At 45.0% G+C, this 21,391-nt stretch overlaps 1 protein-coding gene across 1 annotated transcript in view; it reads right to left on the bottom strand.

Moving 5' to 3' along the window:
* PROZ (protein Z, vitamin K dependent plasma glycoprotein) overlaps window positions 1–21,391 on the bottom strand; it is a 264,854-nt gene that overhangs the window by 70,248 nt on the left and 173,215 nt on the right. Inside the window, exon 6 of the mRNA XM_078657699.1 lies at window positions 14,923–15,020. Coding sequence (XP_078513825.1) covers window positions 14,923–15,020 — 98 coding nt within the window. The remainder of the gene's footprint in view (window positions 1–14,922; window positions 15,021–21,391) is intronic.

The following is a 21,391-nucleotide window of genomic DNA, read 5'->3' as shown; positions in this document are numbered from 1 at the left end:
GCACCCAAAAGACTTTCGTACCCGAGCCTGCAGTGTGTTTGCAAACTGGAGATTCCCCTTTGAAAGTAACAGGGCACCCGACGACAAACCAGTATCCTGCACCCGGCCACCCTAGTGCCGTTGAGGTTAGACCTTTGGTGCTACCTTGAACCCCCATTTGCTCTGAGCTCAAGTCCAGGCGCTATGTTCCCACAACCTTGTGGCCTGCTCGTAAGCAGCCACCAACCGGAGGTCTCCTATCCCCCTTTGGATAACATTGGGCCTCAGCAATCTACACCCGGCCGCCCTAAATGCCGATGAGGGAGCTTTGACACTGCATCCTCGACCCTGGGGGTCCTCTGATTTTAACCCCATAAACCCAAGACCCACAACAAAGTACCTACCTCTGAACCGATAACATTTCCTCCAATAGGATAACATTGACTGTTTTTCTATGAAAAAGTTTCTAAGTTTGTTGAAAAAACTATAAAAGTCTCTAAACTGTAACCAAATAACCAAAACGCTTTTACTTACCTGTTTACAGGAAATGTGCCAGTGCAGTATCCAGGTATACTACCCTGTGTACGAAAAGTCATCTGTAAAGTAATTTACTTGACATCCTATTGAAAAGCCAATACAAAGTATATGTACAATATTTCAAAGCATTGCATTACCAGTAATGTTACTGTAATCAAACCAAGGTATGTCTATAATTGCAATTCAAACTGTATTATTACTAACCCTGGGCAAAGCACTACGTTACGCTCGCGCAGTTTGCGGAGTTTACGCAACTTCGTACTAAGTGAACTGCACGTAGCACAGTGCGAACATGCGTAGCATAGCGTAGTGCAGCGGTCATTTTTTGCTTGCTCGCGGTCCTCAACTTCAAGTTGGCGACCGCGAGCAAGCAAAATTACATCCTCGCGAGACTTTTTCCTTGTTCGCGATCAGCAAAATCAAGTTGCCGATCGCGAGCATGGAAAATAAACCTCCCGGCGAGATTCTTAATGCGGGTAGGTCACGTTTCTCATTGCGAGTGGTCGGGCATGCTCGCAATGAGAAACTACCAGTCCGCGCTGAGAAAGCTGCAGCTCGAGTAAAAATCTACTCGAGCGGCAGAAAAGTACAGCTCGCACTGTGCAAGATGCCGTTTTCAATGATTGCACAGTGCCGGATGCTTGTCCGCACTGTGCAATCATTGAAAATGGCATATTGCACAGTGGGAACATGCTACTATGCAGTTCGCGTAGTGCTACGCGTAGCTCGCATAGTGCGAAGGGCACTTCGCGTAGCGCTACTTCCGGAACTACACCCGCCCCTAATTATTACTGCAAAGCATAAATCACTTACCTGTGCCAGGCTTGCTTGGTTCTAGGAAATAAAATAACTAAAAGAATATTTTTTATACAAAACTAATTGGTCTGAAGTTCAGTCTTTGAGTGTGTGCAATCATTTGCTGATTGAGTCTGTACAACAAATGCTTAACACTACCCTCTGATAAAGCCCACTCTACCACAAATAGAGAGTAAGGTGCTATCTACTTTTACCTCTGCTTACCTTTGGAGTCCCACTGGACTCTGTGCACACTATACCTCACTTTGGTATAGTATATACAAGGTTAGCTTCCTACATGTATGCACTGCACAGGGGAGAGAAGCACACTATAGCACACACAGACAGAGGTATTGCGTGCACAGTACTTTCAGGTGGGCAAGGACTCTTTCATGAATGGAGGGTGGGAACAATGGGTGGGAGACCTGGCGCCATGTGCCACAGGCTAGCAACGTACATAGGGGCATCATACCAACCTTATCACCTGCAACATCAGGGGGCTGAGGACACCGGCCAAATGGTATTGGGTTTGACCCTATCTTGCAGGATGCTCTGTACACATTGCTATATTGCAAAAGAAGCACTTGACGGAATGGAAGGAGGCACAATTGCGAGTTTGCTGGAGAGGCCAACTTTTCTCTACAGCATTCTCAGCGAATAAGAGAGGTGTACTCATGAGGGTAGCGATGGGGTGCCGTTACAGCTAGAAGGACAGAAGACAGATGTGTATATGTGAGTGGTAAATTAGAAGGTTCTCAGATCCACATATTTGGCCTGTACACCCGAAGGTGGGACAGATCACGTATCTGCATTCACCGATAGGGCTCTTGGAGTGGACTTTAGATGACCCCCTGGTGGTGGGCAGAGACTTTAATTTCCCAACGGATACAACCCTAGACATATCACATCCACCCTTGCAGGGGGTGGGGGTGCACCGTGTAGTGGAGCACCTGTGGCACTTCCAGGTGAATTGGCACTTTCTAGATGCATGGAGATAGGCATACATGATGGTCAGTGAATATTCACATTTTCCCATATACACAATTTACACACCAGAATAGATCTGTTGCTTACCTCCCGACACCTTGCCGGTGTGACGGCTGACACCAAGTACTTTGCGAAAACATATTTATATCATTGCCCCCTCCTGCTCCCCCTTAAATGGGGTAAGGAGAGAACACATATGTCCTCTGGAAGCTGAACAGTGCAGCATTTGAGGATGCTGCACTTCACAACACGGTACAGGAAAAACTACCATTTTTTTGTAATCAATGCTGGCATGGCCTCCTCGATACTGAGAGAGCGAGACGCCTTTAAGGCATACATCAGGGGGATTAGCATTAAGACCACAAGTGGGGTGTGTTCCACTCTACAGACCCAACTAGGCTATATGGAGTGTGAGCTCCGATGCCTTGAGATCCGGACGGTAGGAGAGGTGGAGGCGTGTCTGGATCTTATCTCCCTACGGAGGAAGCACACCGAGACAGGCTCACAGCTGGCCCTGCATGATTGCAGAGAGTATTTGGCATGGGCTCATGCTGATGGGGATTGGGTAGGTCTACTGCTTTTGCAATTATTGCGCGTGGAAGACACCCACAGTACAATTACAGCCATCTAACACCCAGATGACCACTGTGTTTACAGAAAAGCTGACATAGTGGCTGTGTTCTCTGATTATTATCAGCCCCTGTATGATCCAGATGGAGGAGAGCCAATTGAGAGTCTGGCCTCCTTCTTGGCCGATACCTCCTAGAACACGTCGACCACAGATGATAGTTAACAACTAGAAGGACCTATCATGGAGGGGAGATTAGAAGGGCAATCAAGGAGCTGGCAATGGGAAAGAAACTGGGAAATGATGGCCTTCCTCTAAAATGCTAAAATGTGCACAGACAGAACTGATGAAACCTCTCACCAAAATGTATGCAGTGGCTTGAGAGGCTGGTCCGCTCCCTCAGTCCTCCAGGGAGGCAATCATAGTTATGATCCTGAAACGCGGAGGATACCGGACAGGAAAGCATATAGACTGTTTCTCTCTTTAACGTAGATTGCAAGATATTAGGAAAAATAATAACAAATACAATCATGTTGTGCCTATAAATCCAGGTCCACCTAGACCAGTGCGGCTTTGTTCCCGGAAAGAGCAACTCTATCAACGTACAATGCCTCTTCCACATCATGGATGCAATACCGGCTTAACACAGCAGAGCGGCAGCGCTGTCAGTGGACATGGACAAAGCCTTTGAAAGCAACTTGTGTACCTATCTTTTCATGGTTCTGTAACATATGGGGTTAAGCTACAGCATCATAGCCTGGAATCAGATGCTATATTCAGACCCCTTGGCAAGGGTCCTCATTGGCCACCAGTATTTAGACTGGTGGCAGATACACAGGAGTACCAGACAGGGCTACCAGGTGTTGCCGTTGCCGTTGCCGTTGCCCTTTGCCTTCACCATGGAGCCCCTGATGTGCAAATTGCACACAGGGCCCTCTGAGAAGGGAATAGCACAGAATGGACATGCAAACATTTTAACTCTTTAGGCAGAAGATTTATTGATATATGTGTGTGATGCAGCCACTGCTCTACCGCCTATTCTGCGGATGCCGAGCAATTCAGGGTGCTGTCAGGCCAGTGCATAAACACAGCAAAGTTGTGCCTCTTCCCACCAGGTCGGGGGTTACATGCCTTCTGTGGTGGTTCCAATAATATACTCCTTGCCGCACACACCTTCCATTACTCGGGGGTGTAATTATATAGAGATCCAATGGAAGTTAGAGAGGGCAATCTGTGCAAGGTGGTTATGGCATTACGAGCATCCTCGCCGTTTTGCCAGCCAGTACAGCTCCCACCAATGGGAGTGTGGTGTGGTTAAGATGGTGACCACAGTGTCTTTTGTATGCTTTTGCTTAAGGACCACTGCTGTTGCCATTCACGGTGTCGCTGGATATGAGTAGCTGGCTCTCTGAGGTGATATTGGCCATGGGACAATGACGGGTTGCTATGACCAAACTATGCCTTCCCCGGGCATTCGGGGGATTAGGGGTGCTAGACTACGAGCTGTATTATCTGACCTGCTAGCTGCACTGGCTGACGATATGGATGTCCTGGGAGATAGCAACAGAGGTGGACTACCTTCACTTCACTTCAAAAAGCTTTATTTCGACAATATTGTCATAAAAGCAAGTTCAACATAGTATACATAATTTAACTACTAGATAGATCTTACAAGTCAATTTGTATCAGTGTGTACGGATAATACGAACAAACATTAATCGTTTAGTCATAAAAAAGTTTTTAAAGAATCGATAGACTCATCATTAATACCACCATGGGGTCACGTAACATAGTCTATATACAGTAGTAGTATGATTTACAATGTAATAAAATACCACAACACAAAGTGGCACAACCCGCAAAGCACAAAGTTAACCAAATAGTAGGTAACCAATAAAATATCAAGTCAAGACCCATGCCCTGTTAGCCAGAGCTATAGGAAAGATATGTGGTGGATCCGGGCAAGGAACTGGGGTCTGACCCAACATTACAGGTGCTACTGACGCGGAGTCTGAGATGTCATCATACGACTAACATATACAAGGCAATAATTACCATTCTATGGTGGGGAAGCAAAATTGCAATAAGTATCTATCTCATTCTTCTCTTCACTGCGTTTGTTCACTTAGAGAAGGTCTTCTTGTCTGAAGTTTCATATTTGTTTGTAAATGACCATGCGACATTAGCATAAAGGGCATTGAATGGTTTCTTTCAAGAATTGGGATGGTGCTTATGTGTTGTGGTAATGATGTTTTTTGAGTTGCTAAAGAAATAACACCTTTGCTCACACCATGATGATTCTGCAAGAATACAAATTTTCTGTTCAAGAATTGTGTATAAGAACCCCTTGATTGTGGGGGCGAGCCAGAAGACTTTCCTAAACTACTAGGAATGTAGCCCAAATTATTTCTGATGTTGCTGCTTATTTGGACTTAGAATATTTTCTAATTTTACATACATTGTATTACTTTGTGTTTGAGAGCCTATAATGCCATGACTCTGTACTGCTTATTTGGAATTTTTGTAATAAAACCCTTTAATCTGTTACTGAGTGGGCCTCATTACTTATTAAACAGTTATTTTTTTACTCCGCTAATTTGATGTTCTGGTATGGGCCTTGGCTTGGGGACACATTGCCTCATACCATTGAGTTTTACTACCGTCTCCAATCCAGTGAACTGTGAGAGAACTGAATATGGTAGATTTTAGGGTGACCAAATTTTGCTACCTTTTAGAACCCAATAAAAAAAGAACACTTGGCAGTTTCATGCAGAACACGCCCAATACTATACCTATTGCGAGCCAATCAGTTTGTATGAAATCAACCCCATAACTCATTGAGGGGTAATCAGTGTATTTCTTCTATTTTACATTATCCACATATCTTATATAATTATCACCGCGCCACCTAGAACATAAATGAGGCTTTAGATTAATTGTAAACCAGGCTCTAAAAAGCAGAGTCCAATGAGGAGCAAAACACACTAATGCTGAAACAAAAGATGTCCTTCTGAGTTTCATCCAGCAAAGTATGTGCAGTTGAAAAGGGAAACAATTGATGATGGATCGCATTGAAGAAACGATCAGTTTTCCTCAAGAAGTTGAAGCAATAAAAATAAAAAACACACTGCAGTTGCAGGTAGGGTGTTAGCATCAATTTCTCACAGAAGCATATATTTCCAAAGTAGCAGGAGCAGAGGCCCCTTGACTCATGGGTGTGAGGGCTCCACTACTCCCCATTTATGGCTCTCTTTTACAACCCAAACAGGGAGTAGGAGGCCCATACTCCTTCCTTGCATTGGGGCGCAAGATATCCTTGCTACACCTCTACAACAGTTTGTAGAACTGAGGCCTAGATTTACACACGCACAACACAAAGTGCAGAATCGATCAACTTTTTGGTGTAAATTAATTCTTGCACTAAGATGTTGACGCGAGTGCATTGCAAAAAGGCTTTGCACAGGATAGAGCCCGATCTCTGCTAATGTTTAAAAAGGTGGTGTATTGGGGCGGAAGCAGGGCAAACATCTCGTGGATTACATGTCATAAATCACAGCTACTAGATTTGTGCGGACGGCCTTTGTATGAAATTCTAGCGCCACATGAAAGAATTGCAAACAAAGGCTAAAAGGAAAATTTTAATATTTTCCTAAGGTTACTAATATTACATGTAATTTCTGCAAAGTAAGAGATATGAGATTTATCTCTGGGCGGTGGTCAGCTCACAGACATTTTTACATGAGTGTGTCCGCTCCCGCTCGACTGACTTTCTACTATGATGAAATGTCTATTAAGCAAAATGGTTGTATTGAGCAATATTGGCGTGCTACTCTTTCAAAATATGTTCTGGGATTTTGCAATTATAAACATTTTATGCAAGCAAGTTCAGCAGGTTTAATGCATGCTTACTTAACCTTTCGTAAATTAGGGTCAAAGACTTATTTGATGTCAGCACAGAGCACTGCAAAGAAGTAGTTTTGTGGATTTTAAAATTTTTGATGAAGACCTAACTGTTTGTGTGTTTTGGGTACCGTTTTATGCTTGGGAGAAGAAAATTAATGCCTCTCCTATCACAGTTAGAAGTATGTCACTGCTGCTCAGAGAACTTCAAAGCCCCCTTCAGAACAACTGCATTTTTGTGCGATTAGAACCCTAAAGCCAGATCATCTCTTATCTGGGAATGTTTTAAACCCACTGGCTAAAATATTCCCATGGATAAGCAGCCGAAGGTTAAAAGTAATCGTCTCACCTCAATTCTTTTGTTTCAGAATCCACTGCTGAAATGCAGTCGAGTAATTAGAATCTAGTGGCGCCTATGCGCGGTGCCTTTCAATGGACCTAATTGATTTGTACATCCTCACAACTAGACTCCTCGCCTAAGGAATACTTTAGTTGAGCAGCTCTGCTGTAATCTAGATTTGGCCACTAGATGTCAGCAGATGTATGAAGAAAATAGATTATAAACCGGTGTGGTTGTAAACACTGTGCACTGTGCAATGAGTTACTCTAGAGCCCTACAGGTTAAATCAAGGTTCCAAGTATATAACAAACAAAGAAAAATCAATTCTTTGAATTAAAAAATTGTATTGAGTTACATATTCTTGACCATGATTAGGTAAACACAATCATATGTGAACAAATGTTGAAAATTCTTAAATATACATCATGCCACTTGTAACATCATAAAGTGTGGTCATTACATCATGAATAATGTACAAATATTTAAAAGAAAGCCCGATGCATTTCGGGACTGGAGCGTCCCTTCGTCAGGGGCAACCTTGATGCACAGTGAGGATGTCGAAAACTAAAATCTGAACCTCAATGTAGAAATCAGTGTCCCTTTACTATGCAGTACTACTTTAAGAATGACGAGCCGTAACTCAGTGAATGCTGGCCCAGAGGTAAAGTACAATACTGAAAAATGATTGTCGAACGTCGGGGTCTCTAAACTTTATACGAGATCGTATACCACCATGATCAACCTGACAGCGGTTGATCATGGTGGTATACGATCTTGTCAATTATTGTATGATGCATTTTTGCCGTCGCAAACGTCCCGATACACAAAATCGACAGGTTTGCGACGTCAAAAATGCTTTTCCAAACATACAAACATCCAAACTGCGATTCTCCAGAATCGCAGTTTGGGTGTAGAAAATGCTATTTGGAAGGTGCGTGTTTGGGGCATCCCTTACTAATAGTAATTTTCAGTGTTATGTATCAAGGTTTTGGACTGAAATGTGGTTGCTAAATGTTGATATTTTACCACCCACTAAAAGCTGGTGATAACGCATTCACAAATTGGAAGGGGTCCCAGACCCCTTCCCCTTCGTGAATGTTGGCAGAACATTTTTTAAGAGCAGGCAGTGCTCCCTTCTGCATACCGTTGGGAGACACTGGAAAATAACTCCTGCTTCAGCGCTTAATATGGTGCCGAGCTGATGGGTCTATTTGCCCTGGGTCGCCCTATTTGTGTTTGACCTCGCAAACAAACTATCATTGATGGACCCTGTAGTGTTGGGCCCTAGGCCCACATGGTGTAAGTAATGAGACACACGGACACCAGTTAGGGATAGCAGATCTGGCCTCGAGCACGTGCGCTCAGGCTCTTTTATTAACAGCGTCACCTGACCCAGTGACGTCTGTGGTGGGTGGGTGTTTAGTGTAGAGTTACACTGCAACAACTAGACTGTGTCCTGGCAGGACACTACATTCCTCCCCAACTTTAATGAAAGGAAAAGTGAATGTCCGACCTGCAAGAAAAACAGAACAATAACATTTGATAGCTCCAACAGATCCTCTTCAGGCGATCAGCTGGGAGAATGTTGAAAGTTCCAAAACTACAAAGTCAGTCAGATGAGCTTCACCTCGGCGGTGTACTTCAGATCATCCGTGTCTTGCTGTGTTGACGCTTATATACAGTGTTCATCACTTGGAGCATTGGGAGCAGGATGGGTGTGACCCTTGAGGGGTCTCGCAGGTGTTCCAAGTCCAGTGGATGACAACGCTTGTTGGTTGTAGGAGACGACTATGTCACGAGTGGTCTTTCTTTGGATTTGCTGATCCTGATGCCTTCACATCTCCGTCCGGCCAAGTAAACTTCCGACTTGCCTTCCTTGCCAGACTCCTCTCTCACGGGAGCCTTGAAGACTGGCCTCTCCTGCTTGGACTCTTCTCTCACTAGAGACGCTGGGAGGACCCTCTTGTCGGACACAACGGGACCGGGTGGGCCGTGCGGGCTTCGCATGAGCCGCGCAAAGGCGTCGCTGCCGAACTGCCAACGGACTCACCGCCAAGTCTCTCATGATGTCCTCGGGGGTGTTGATGTCGTCCGCCAGGATGGTCTTGCCGTTAGGACATGGGTTCAGTGTCTTCAACAGACCGTTTCTCAGTGCCAGGTGATTACCTGGGGCCTTCATGCTTCCTGTTGCCTGTCGTGGAGCTGCCGCTGCTGCACCTCTCCCATCCGGATTCCTCTCTCACAGGATATGCGGCCGAGGCCCTTGTCCCCTGGACCGCCACTTGATCGCGTGGGCTGTACGGGTCGCTGCCGAACTTCGGACATGGCCACAGTCGAGTCTTGTGTAGTCCACAAGGGTGGATTGTCTAGTGCTCGGGTATGCTCTGCTTCGGTAAGCTTCAGGTTCACGGGGCACCCATGCAGTTCTTCAGTGGTTGGTCTCCTCGAATGCAGGTTGTAGGGATTACTGGGATCCACGCGGATGTTGCGATGTTCCTTGGACAGCACCGATGTTCCTGTGTGCTGATTGTTACGATGCTCCTTGGACAGCACCGATGTTCCTGTGTGCTGTAGTTCTCTCTCCTCCTCTGTGGAGTGATGTGATTCTCCATTCTTCCTCTTCGTTTACTTCCTCGACGCGGTCCGGTCTTCTTTCTTGCTTTCTCACGCTAACCAGGATTCTCCATGTAGCGGGCCCTCTACATGTCGTCCCCGTGGTCTTGTCCATGTGGTAGGACACTGTCTTCACTTGGCTTGGTGACTAGACCTGTCGTCGTATCTTCAATCTCTTTTATGGCGTCGCGCCCTTGCTTTCCATGTTCCTTCTTGCGACGTTATTTGGTCTTCTTGCTGTCGTTGGCCTTCCCGACCAGTCTTCCCCAGGTGGCGTGCACTCCGCCTGTTTCTTTCTGGTCTGGGCATAGCTCTCCGGCATGGTGTTCTTCTCTTCTCTGACTGGACCAGTTGTCGCGATCTTCTCTGTTGTTGCTTTTCTTTCCATGGTGACCAGACTGGGTGGTCGGTTCTCATCTTGGGCATGAGTTGTCATGCTGTGCTGTTTTCTTTGGGGTCGCTATTCACCGTCACGGTGTTTTGGCGTTGGCGCGCTTTGTCTGCGCGGAGGAGGGTTGCGTCACCGCTCCTGGTGCAACTCTGGTGCATGCTGCCATGTGTGCTGACGATGGCGCTCCGGTTGCTGCGAGACATGGCTGTCTCTGTTGGGGACCTTTGTGTGCTGTCCCGTGGCATTGGCGTGTCGCTGTGTAGCGTCACTTTGGCGCTCCTGATTCATGGCACGTTCGGCGCAGTGCTGTGCGGTCCTGTTGTGCGGGTGTGGAATTCTTGGACGCTTGTTGCGAGTCGTTGGGTACTTGCTGCTTTGGCTGTTGTCAGGGACTTGCTGCTTTGGACCGTTGGTGGGAGTGGTTGAGGCTGCGGTGAACGCCTGTGGCCACAAGGCGTCGCTGCTCTCTCCGTCGTTTGATCTCGGCGGTCGTTTCCCTGGACGTTCTCCCAGTGCTTGGCAGTCGTTTCCTCCAGACGTTCTGTCAGGGCTTGAGTTCTTAGTGAGGCGTTCGTGCCTCTTTCCCACGTCGCGCTGGAAGTGGCATCTGCAGACTCCTTGCTGGTGTGTGTGGGTGTCTTCTGCGTGGTTGCGCACTTACTTGCTGCGTGGTAGTAGATTCTAGTCGTGGTTGCGTTGCGCATGTCCTGTGTGGTTGCGAACTTAGTTGCTGCTTGGTAGTAGATTCTCCTAGTGCTGTTGCTATTGCTCAGCTGTATGGGCGGTTCGCCGCTGGGTGCCTTCTACAGGGAGTCTGTTGTCCTGAGGTACACTTGGAGCTGCTAGTGCAAAGCTGCAGTGGTCACTCGCCTTGTTGATGGCTTAACTGGAACTGTGTTTTCCCTTTTCACTGTAGTGGCGCCACAAGGCCACTAGATGGCAGTGCTGACTTTGGAAACGGCTCTGGCAGTCTTTTTCTGATTGCAGGATTTTCCTGTTTGTTGCCGGAGCGGGGCTGTGTGTTGCGCGGGAGCAGGAGGTGCTTCAGCCACTCTGGCTCCACTGGTGCGCTGGGTGGCAGTGGACAAACCTGGGCGGCACTGGTCCCTCGTTGCAGGCTTCGTGGATGCCTGGTGAGTCCTGTTAAGTCTTGGGGCTTTGTGGTGTGATTCATTTGTGCTTTGCGCTCGGACTTTGGGGCACTTGTATTTCAGTGTCTATGGTGGGAGGGGGGGGGGAAACACCGGCTGAAGCGGCACTACTGGTGTCCCTCCTGGGTTTGCCCTGTGCATAGCTGGTCCAGGGAACGTCTGCCTAGGGACGTTAATTTTCTTTCCAGGTTTCTCCTTGCTGCGTCTCGTGGCCTGCAGGCACTTCACAGGCCATGGTTCTCGTCCATGAGGCTTCCCTGGGTCGGAGCTGGCAGAGCGGGCGGGGCCATGCGGTCGCTCTGCTGCCTCCTGGAAAACGATGCAGCCTCGCAGCTAGACAGAGTTCACTTTCCCCACGTGGATGGGAAGAGCTTGTGTTTCCACCGCTGCGGGTGGGCTCAGCTGTGGGTGTTAGCGCCGGCAGCTTATCACACGCTGCGGGCGCTTCTCTCGGAAGTCTTTCATCCCGCCGCTTCCATTCACACACGCGGCGGGGACAGGGGAAGCTCCGGGCAGGCCGCGGGTAGGCTCCGCGAGTCCTGCATAAGTTATGTTCATTCACCCTCGAGGCGGGGGAACGAAGGCATCACAGGCAGGCCGCGGGTGGGCTCCGCTGGCGCTGCTTTATTTGACAATTAAAGTGGCTGCAATTACGCCCGGCAAGGCGCGCTGATCGTGCGGGTGGGCTCCGCTTTCATTGTTCTCCCGCCGCCGCAGCTTTACACTACACACGCTGCGCGGCGGGGGCTGGGAACGCTCCTAGCAGGCCGCGGGTGGGCTCTGCCGGCTCTGCTGTAATGTTAATGTCTATAGCGGGTGGGCTCCGCTTTGGTGCACAGTCTTCCGGGGGGAGTCACCTCCCGCTCCCGGCTCACCTTCGGCCGACGGGCCAGGTCCTGGGCTGCGGTCGTGGCGGGTGGGCTCCGTCCGGCCGGTGCACCTCTCCGGTGGGGTCTTCAGGCTCGCGGCCGTCGCAGGTGGGCTCTGGGCGGTTCGCTGTTTCCTGGTGGCGCCGGATGGTGGCGGCCGACGCGGGTGGGCTCCGGTCGGCTCGTCCTTGAAGGCAGGTGCGGTGGGCCTCACGGTCGCTGCAGGCTGCGGGGCTCCGACGTGCCCACCGGCTTCTCGGCGCTGCTGCGCCCTGCTACGGGGGGTGCCCTGCAGGCGGGCAGCTCTCTCCCCCTTTTCTCAGGATGATGTGGCAGTGGCACGTGTGGCTTCACTACCGGCCTCGTCGCCAATGTAGTGTTGGGCCCTAGGCCCACATGGTGTAAGTAATGAGACACACGGACACCAGTTAGGGATAGCAGATCTGGCCTCGAGCACGTGCGCTCAGGCTCTTTTATTAACAGCGTCACCTGACCCAGTGACGTCTGTGGTGGGTGGGTGTTTAGTGTAGAGTTACACTGCAACAACTAGACTGTGTCCTGGCAGGACACTACAGACCCCATCTTATCTATACTTATAACTTGAATAAGCTTTCTACGATAGTCTAGTATTTTTATTCAGAGGGACTCATTTGTCCTGGTTCAAAGCCTTGTGCAGAAATGTGGTTACCCTCATCATCTCATGTATGAATACTTTGCTTATGCCCTGAAGAAGTCCATTGTACTGGACAAAACGCATTGGCTGTTCTTCACTACATAAGGCATGTCATGTTTGAACTATTTATGAATAAAAAAGAAGATTTGGAGTACTCATTCCCTGACATTGATTTTGTACCTTGCTGCTATTGTTTAATATGCAAACTCAGTGGTGCACTGTTTGACTTTTATTACAAAATTGTTTAGTCCAATTGAGGACCGCACCTTGACAGAAGGTGCTTAAAGTATGTGCACATAAACTTACTTAGGATATTGCCCTCATTATTATTTCTTTGGGGATAGCAGGATAGGTGCAAGTTGCGGTAGAGGTTTCACTGTCCTTTTGTTATAGCAGTGGTACCACGGACCACTGCCAGTTCTTAAAAAATGAAAACGAAACATTTCATTTTTTTTATTGTTGAAACGCATCTCGTTTTCATTTATGGAAAACGGGTTGCATTTCAACAACAACAAAAAAAATGTTCGTCAAAGGCAATTTTAGACATAGTGGTATGCTGATCTCAGCAGGCCATCATCACTGTGATGGCAGGCATTCCTAACGGGCCGCAACTGTGACCAACCGCATTAATATTCATGAGGAAGGTCGATTTGCGACCCACTAGGAATAGCAAGTTCAGAACAAAAAGTTTCATACATAAGGAATATAGATTTCCAAATAGCAATTCGGGTAAAATCATTTAGAAATTGCAACTCTTACTATTTGTATATCTGGCCCCAAAACACACCTCTCATCAGAACTGAAACACTCGAGTCTACATCTCCCAACATTACATTCCTCCTCAACATTTAAGAAAAGAAAAAAATAATGACCTTGGGGACTTTCTGCGAGAGACTGGATTTGCCAGAGCGCTGGAGCTGTGTCCGGAGTGGCTGACCGGGGAAGTGGGGAGAGACGTCAGCCTTTGGCCTTCGGTGCAGCGGGCAGACCCTTCCACAGAGACCTGATTGGAGTAGCTGTACTCCTGCTGCTCCGGGTAGAGCCCGCCCGGGGCAACCTGAATGGCTGTCTACAGCCAGGTGGGGTGCCAAGCTTGAGGGACTTGCATGGGCCAGTGAGCAGAAGCGAGCCCGTGGTGTACTTGGACTGTGCAGAGCACCTCTGCCGCAACCGAAGGCCTGGGCCCACTGAGCTAGTTGCGGAACCCTCCAGACAGGTGAAGGAGACACAGCTCCACACATAGACCAGAAGTAGCCAGGTTAGTGGTGTTGTAACCTGGATTGCTGACTGATGAGGGGGAGGGCCGCCGGCCACTCAGCGCACTGTTCAAGGGTACGGTGGACAGGGTCCCCCTCCCAAGAAACCGATCTGAGCTCGCCCTGCCGCATGATGCTGCTGGCAGCCCTGCAAAGAGGGGAAACCGTGGGAGCTCGCTGAGGGGTGCACGAGCTGGGACTGTGGCCATCTGCCAGGCAATCGGAACGATTGCCTGTGGTGGATCCGTGGCGGGCAGTCTTTGCGCCCACCATGGTATGATTCCCCCCGCCATCCTAATTTTGTGGGAGGGGAATCATCGTCCAATGGCGGAGGGCCAGCCACCGCCCTCGTAATCAGCCACTAAGACTGGACATTTTCATCAAAATCTTAGTTGCTCACAAGTTGCAATCACTGAGAGAGTCAACCAAACCTTTTTGGTGGTTGTATGATGGTGGCGGGCCTGCTTAGAGGGGTTGTGGCCAAACAGTACATGATAAAGCAATTTTTTAAAACGTTTCTTCTATAAAGTTAACTGTACATGCAGAGTAAAAAAATAAATAAATGGCTGCAGTACCCATTATAGATATTTCTCTACAATAGCAAATATGTTTATCTGCATACCACTACATTATCTGAACAGTAGAAACACTAACTGTAAAGGAGACAAAGTTTCCTGACACAGGTAAAGCATCAATTGTCTGTTACATTGTGTTTAGGGTACAAATGCTTACTGTAAATGATGTGTCATAAGAAATGTATTGTGTCAATAGTTAAGAAACCAAATAAAAAGATTGGAAAGTCTTTAAAGTAAATACACATGGTTACCATACATCTATGACATCACATATTTTTTTTCACGTACCTGCCAAGGGAATTGGTCCTTGCGTGTCTCAGTTTGATTACTGGCATTCCCTTGCACTTCCACATTCTGTTCTAAAACTCTCCCACACACATAGGGTTCTGTGGGTGTTTAAAAAAACAAACATATTTACAGTTCTTCAAAGATTCACAAAATATACACACTTTGCGTGAAATAGACATGATAATGTAGAATCGTACTTTGATAACTATTAGCTGTGGGAGCAAAAAGACACCACAAAATTAAGACAACGAAAATTTATCTCAACAAGAGGTCCCACATTTCACTGGATCTGAGACGGTGTTAAACTTCAATTTCATGAAGACTTGTGTTAAGGTACTTCCAAAAGCATCAACAATTAGAAATACAATTCATTAATTAAATTAAATGAATTGAGATTGTCCCACTCAGTAACTGAGCTCTCGATCAACAAAAAGCTTAACATTTTTATTATAGAATTAAAAAATAACGTTACAGAGTCATTGCCATGAAGGCCCTAAACGCAGAGTTATTCAGAGAAAACAAAAAAAAACAGAAATTATTCTAAGAACCAAATGGGCAGCAAAATCAGGATAGAAATGGACAGCATTCCTAGTAGAACCGGAAAGCCTTCTGGCTCATCTCCAAAATCAAGGGTATTTATAAATTATTTTTGCATATTTAAGTATAAAATCTGTATACTCACTGTGGTGTGAGCAAATGTAGCATTTCATCAGTAAATCAAAGCATATAAAAAATAAATGTCACATTGCCTGAACACAAAGCATTTTACCACTACATGTATAAGTATTCAACACCCTCTATTTTAATATCATCCAGAGATGCTAGAACATAACTAAATACATTAACAATATTGTGCTATGTAAATGAATGGACTACAATGAACCAATGGAAGGACCATGAGAAGTTTCAAGTTGTAACTGAAAGTTAATCGAGAACAGGACAGCAATAACAGTAGAAATACGCCAGTACGTATCAGCATGCCTGCATGCTGCAGAGTTCGCAAAAAGAAAAGTTGGGTGGGGGTAGAAACATGAGTGACAGGGGTGACTTCCATCTTGGATAAGATGGTGTTTATGTCTACTTTGAGGCCTAGTTAAACAAATGATAGGAAAAAACTTTTTTGACATATTGTGATTTAATACAGCATTATTGCCCGCTGCCGAGGGATATTTCTATTATAAAGGCCCTAAACCAGAAGAATAGGCCCTAGCCTCAGGCGGGGGCCTATAACGAGGGAGGGAGCGTTTGACAATCATTATAGTTGGAGACAGAAGCGCCATATCACTATTAGAACATTCCATCCACTGAAGGTAGAATGTTCTAAACTTAACAGGGAGAAACAGAAAAACAAACATAGGAATTTTGGAGCAAAAGCCTACAGCAGCCATTGTTGGCCCTGAGCCACTCAATTGTCATCAATGGAGAGATCAACTTTCCAATGTTCTAATAGGCAATTAAAGCATAGCACATATTTTCTATGCCAATCAGAAAACAGAAGCAGGAAATGTTCCTGGTAACACTTACCTATTCATTACGTTTTATTGTGGGTGGTTGCCCATCCACCTTCTTCAACTCTTGAACCTGATCTGATGTAGGGTCAAAAATGCTAAGTAGCAACAGTCTCTCTTCTGCTTTGTTCATGCTTGTGAAATTACCCAGAGACACATAGAAGATTTAGGAGAAGCAGCCCAGCAAGAGTTATCTCTCTCCTCTTCTTCTTTTGAGTCTCTTGAGACCTAATATACTGGTAGAAACAGCAGCCCTCTACATTTGTCCTCACACTTGTAAAGGAATGGTTTCAGCAATATAAGGCAGCTGTTGTGTGACCTTATAACGTTTGACAACAACTGTCAAAATGTCTTATTGTAGGACAATGCCTCTTTTGGAGATGGTTAGCCCCAATGTTTTTCTGGAAAATGAGGAGATTTCGACTGAAAGGGCACAGGGTCCCTGCAAACCAGGTCCCCTGTGCCAGAGTTCCTTCCCTAAACTGTACCCTTTGTTTCCAAATTGGCACTACTTCAGTAACCATTGTAAGTCCCTAGTAAATGGTATCTCTGGTACTCAGGGCCTTGGCACTGAAGAGGGACCTCAAGGGTAGTAGCACAAATGGTGCCATCCTAGAGTCCCCTCACCCCCATGCATGCTGCCATTGCAGACTGCGTGCCTTGGTGCAGACAAAACTGAAGAGTCGACATGGCACACCTATGTGCCATGCCCACAAACTCTGCATGGGATATATGTAAGTCACCCCTCTAGCAGGCCTTGGCCCTAAGGCGGGGTACACTAAATCCCATGTGAGGACATATCTGCATGAGCAGATATGTACCTGCAATATCCATGTTGATTCTTGGGTATTGTAAGTGAACAGGGAAGCCATAGAGAGTATATGGGATGGACACTCATCATTATGACTTTCTCCGCTCCATGATGTCTGGACTGTAGTATAGGATGTTTGGTACCAAACATCTCATATTACTAAACCTGCACTGATTCTCGTATCATATATATATTTTTAAATTTTTTTTTTTTATTAACAGCAAGACAGGTGGAAAAGAATAAACAAAGATAAAACATATCATATCATAAGGGGGAAGAGTCATTTTAAACATAATATGGCAGAATGAGTATGTTAGGAATTCTTTCAGAACCACATTGCATTCATTACGGACAATCAAAAAAAAAGAAAATTACAAAGGACGCCGAATTAACATATTGAATTATAAGACTGGAAAGAATTAACAGTACTTTAACATTCTAAAGAAAATTACCCCAAATTTTTTCAAATTTAAAAAAAGATCGTGCCCCTCTAAGCCTAGCCAAGGCCGCCTCCATGCTATAAATTTCATTGACCAAGGCCCACCATTCTATTATATGTGGAGGCTGAGGGGAAATCCAAGCACGAGCAATGGTTAATTTTGCACAGGATAATAAGATAGTAATTAAGGCCTGTTGAGGGAGAAAAACATCAGGTATATCTAGTAAGATTAGAGGAGATGAGAGAGAAGGTGGTCTAGCCAGTTTTAGTTTCAGAACTTGATCAAAGGCAAGCCAAAATTGATTTAGAACAGGGCAAGAAAATAACATATGCTCTATATTAGCACCTGCCAGATCACATTTAGGAAATTTCGTGTGATCGCTAGTTGGAGCATTTGCCGACCATTTAAGGATCATTTCAGGAGTATAGTATAACATACAAGTCGTTTTGAATTGTTGTAATCTTAGACTTGATGACTGCACCAAGTTATTTAAATTTGCGAGAGAGTGAGCGATCTGATCTGAATTAATCGGAAGTCTCAATTTCAAGCTCCATTTCTCCGCCAATTTGGAGCAGTCATCAGTCTTATATGAAACAAAACAACTATACCCTTCACTGATCAAGGATTTTGTTTTGGATGAATATAAATAGTTCCATATATCCGAATCTACAACCTCCACGATTTTCATCTTACGTATCAAGTAGTCATGAATTTGCATATATTTGAACCTCATTTCTTCGGTCAAATGATGTAAATACTTAAGTGCAACAAAATCTAGAAAGCCCTGAACACCGTAAAGATCCCCTAATGTAACGATTCCAAAAACAGACCATGATTTTGCTTGACCATCATTAAAAATTTCAGGAAAACCCGGGTTTCCCCAGAGCGCTAATTTAGGGTGAAAAAAAGAAGTTTTACAAAAAAAACAAGATAGTAGACCATATTTTCGCAATATCCCTTGCAGTCTTGAATCTGACTCTTTTAAAATAATTGGGGTCGTTCAATCTTAACAGAAACATTCTGGCGTCTGATTTTAACAAAATAATATGATAGAAAAGTTGCATTTCTGGATTAAGCAAAGAACGCAAACGACCAATAAAAGAGGCCCAAAAGTATAATTTAAAGTCTGGAAAGTTGAGACCTCCTGTATCTTGAGAACCTTTAGGTAACATTAGAGATCTACGTGCTTTCCTATAACCCCAAATGAAGCTACTAAACATTCCGTCAAGCTTCTTAAAAAAAGAGTTATTTAAAGCCAACGGTATGGATCGAAAAAGGTAGAGAAACTTCGGTAGTACTTTCATTTTTATCAGGTTAATCCTGCTTATGATATTTAAGGGTAATTTATGCCATTGTTTCAGTAACAGAGCTGTTGATTTCACTAAAGCATCGTAATTTACTGTAATGATATCACTGATTTTGGCTGAGATTTAAGTAATGGCGGCTTTACAGATTCCAGAAACCGAGGCCGGTAATTTATAGTTGGCCACTATTTGTGTTTTATTTATGTTAAGTTTGTAGCCTGAGACAATACTAAATCAGCCTCAATAGTTATGCCCGCCAGTGCTTCTGTGACATTAGTAGAATATATAGCTATGTCATCCGCATAAGCGGTAATTTTCAATATATGCGGTCGAGATCTATATGGGATTATTCGAGCCTGAGACTGTAGAGCAGATAGAAAAGGTTCCATTGAGAGTGCAAACCGTAGAGGTGATAGAGGGCACCCCTGCCTGGTGCCCCGAGAAATAGGAAAAATAGATGAAGACAGACCAGCATAACTTATACTGGCAGTAGGTTTATCATATAAAGCTTTTATCCACCTAACCAATTGACCCTTAAATCCCAAAAAGGACATTACCGACCAGCGATAGTCCCACCCCACTCGGTCAAAAGCTTTGTCAGCATCTAATAAAATCATGCCGAGTGGGGTGGACTATCTCAGCCATGTCAAAAACGGTAATAGCTGTATTGATATGGGTCGTTGTGTCCCTACACAATACGAATCCATGTTGTTGTAGGTTGACAATCTTTGGGATAAACAGAGCCAGTCTACTTGCAAAGATCTTAGCGAAGACCTTGGCATCGGTGTTAATAAGTGAGATGGGTCTATATGACCCACACTCATCTGCTGGTTTATCCTTTTTTTTTTTTTAAAAAGACCATTTTTGCTATATTCCATGATTTTGGAGCCTGCCCGGTAGCCCCACTTGATTGGACTACCTGGGAAGAAAGGGGAAACAGTTCCTCAATGCATATTTTATATAGTTCAATTGGGAGAGTATCTTCCTCCGCTGCTTTGCCTGATGGTAAAGATAATATTGCTTGTCTAATCTCGAGCAGAGTGATCTCTTCCGATAGTTGCTCCAATCCTTGAGTGTTATGTTTGTCCTTAATGTTATTATGTAAATAATCTAAAATATCCAATGAACTAGGTTTCAGCTCAGGAGTGTATAAGATTTTATAAAATTCAACAAATTGAGCCAGAATCTGCACTGGCTGATTAAATGTAATATTGTTAGGACCTCTACTACTCTTTATTAGGGTCTGAGCTCTGTCATCTGCCACTTTATAGGCCAATATTTTCCCAATTTTACCCCCCCCCCTCATATTGAGAGATTTTTAATTTATGTAGTTTGGCACTGCTTTTTAAAAAAAATATTGTTTTTAAGTTTGATCTATAAGTTCCAAGTGTCAGTGCCAATTCGGCCACATTGGAGGAGCCAGTTCGCACAGCATCAGCCAAAAGTAGCTCTTGAGCTAAAATGTTGGAAATCAATTTAGCATTAATGTTTCGTCGCTCCGAATTCTGTTTAAAAATATATTGCTGAGTGAACCCCCTAATACTAGCCTTCAGAGCGTCCCAAACAATTCTATAGGATGCAGAGTGAAGATTGATTTCATAAATTCCATGAGATGTGATTTAACTTGTAGAATATAATCTGAGTCAGAAAATAGATAGCGGGGGCAAGAGAAACTTCTTAGGACCATTTGAATTTGGGGATTATTGAATGTCAATAGGATTGGGTTGTGGTCCGAGGAGATCCGGGGGCCGATTTCCATAGAGCTAGATTGTATTATGATATCCGTGGCCCAAACCATATCAATGCGAGAGCAGAGTTTGTGGGGCGCAGAATAATACGTATAGCCCGGAATGTTTGGGTATATGGTACGCCATACATCTTTAACATTGTGTATCCGACTAATATCAAGAATTGCGGCGCGGACTTTATGCATACGCTGAGAGGCGCCCTGCCTCGTAGTATCAAATTGATGGTTCATAATACAATTAAAATCCCACATAATAATAAGTTCCCCTTCCCACCCCAGAAGCTCTGCGTTCAGTTGATCAAAAAGAAAATCATCATCAAAATTTGAACCATAGATGACACAGAGCAGATATTTACTATTCCCTAAGGATATTTGTGCGATGGCCCATCGACCATTTTTATCTGAAGCAGTTTTATGTGTTTCAATTCTAAATCGTTTATCCTTAAGGATAGCAACTCCTCTAATTAATGTTTATTGAGTGGAGCAAACTAAAATATCATAATCCAAATAACTTAGTAACTTCCTATCTTTATAAGCGATGTGAGTCTCTGATAAAAAGACTAGCTGAGGGTCATAAAGTCTAAGTTCTTCAGAAACTAATCATCTTTTGTTCTTGCTATTAAGACCCGAAACATTCCAGGCTAAACATTTTAATTTAT

This window comes from Lissotriton helveticus, chromosome 8 (genome assembly GCF_964261635.1).
Source record: "Lissotriton helveticus chromosome 8, aLisHel1.1, whole genome shotgun sequence".
Lineage (NCBI taxonomy): Eukaryota > Metazoa > Chordata > Amphibia > Caudata > Salamandridae > Lissotriton > Lissotriton helveticus.
The sequence above is the reverse complement of the archived record's forward strand: the minus strand, read 5'-3'. Positions and strand labels throughout refer to the sequence as shown.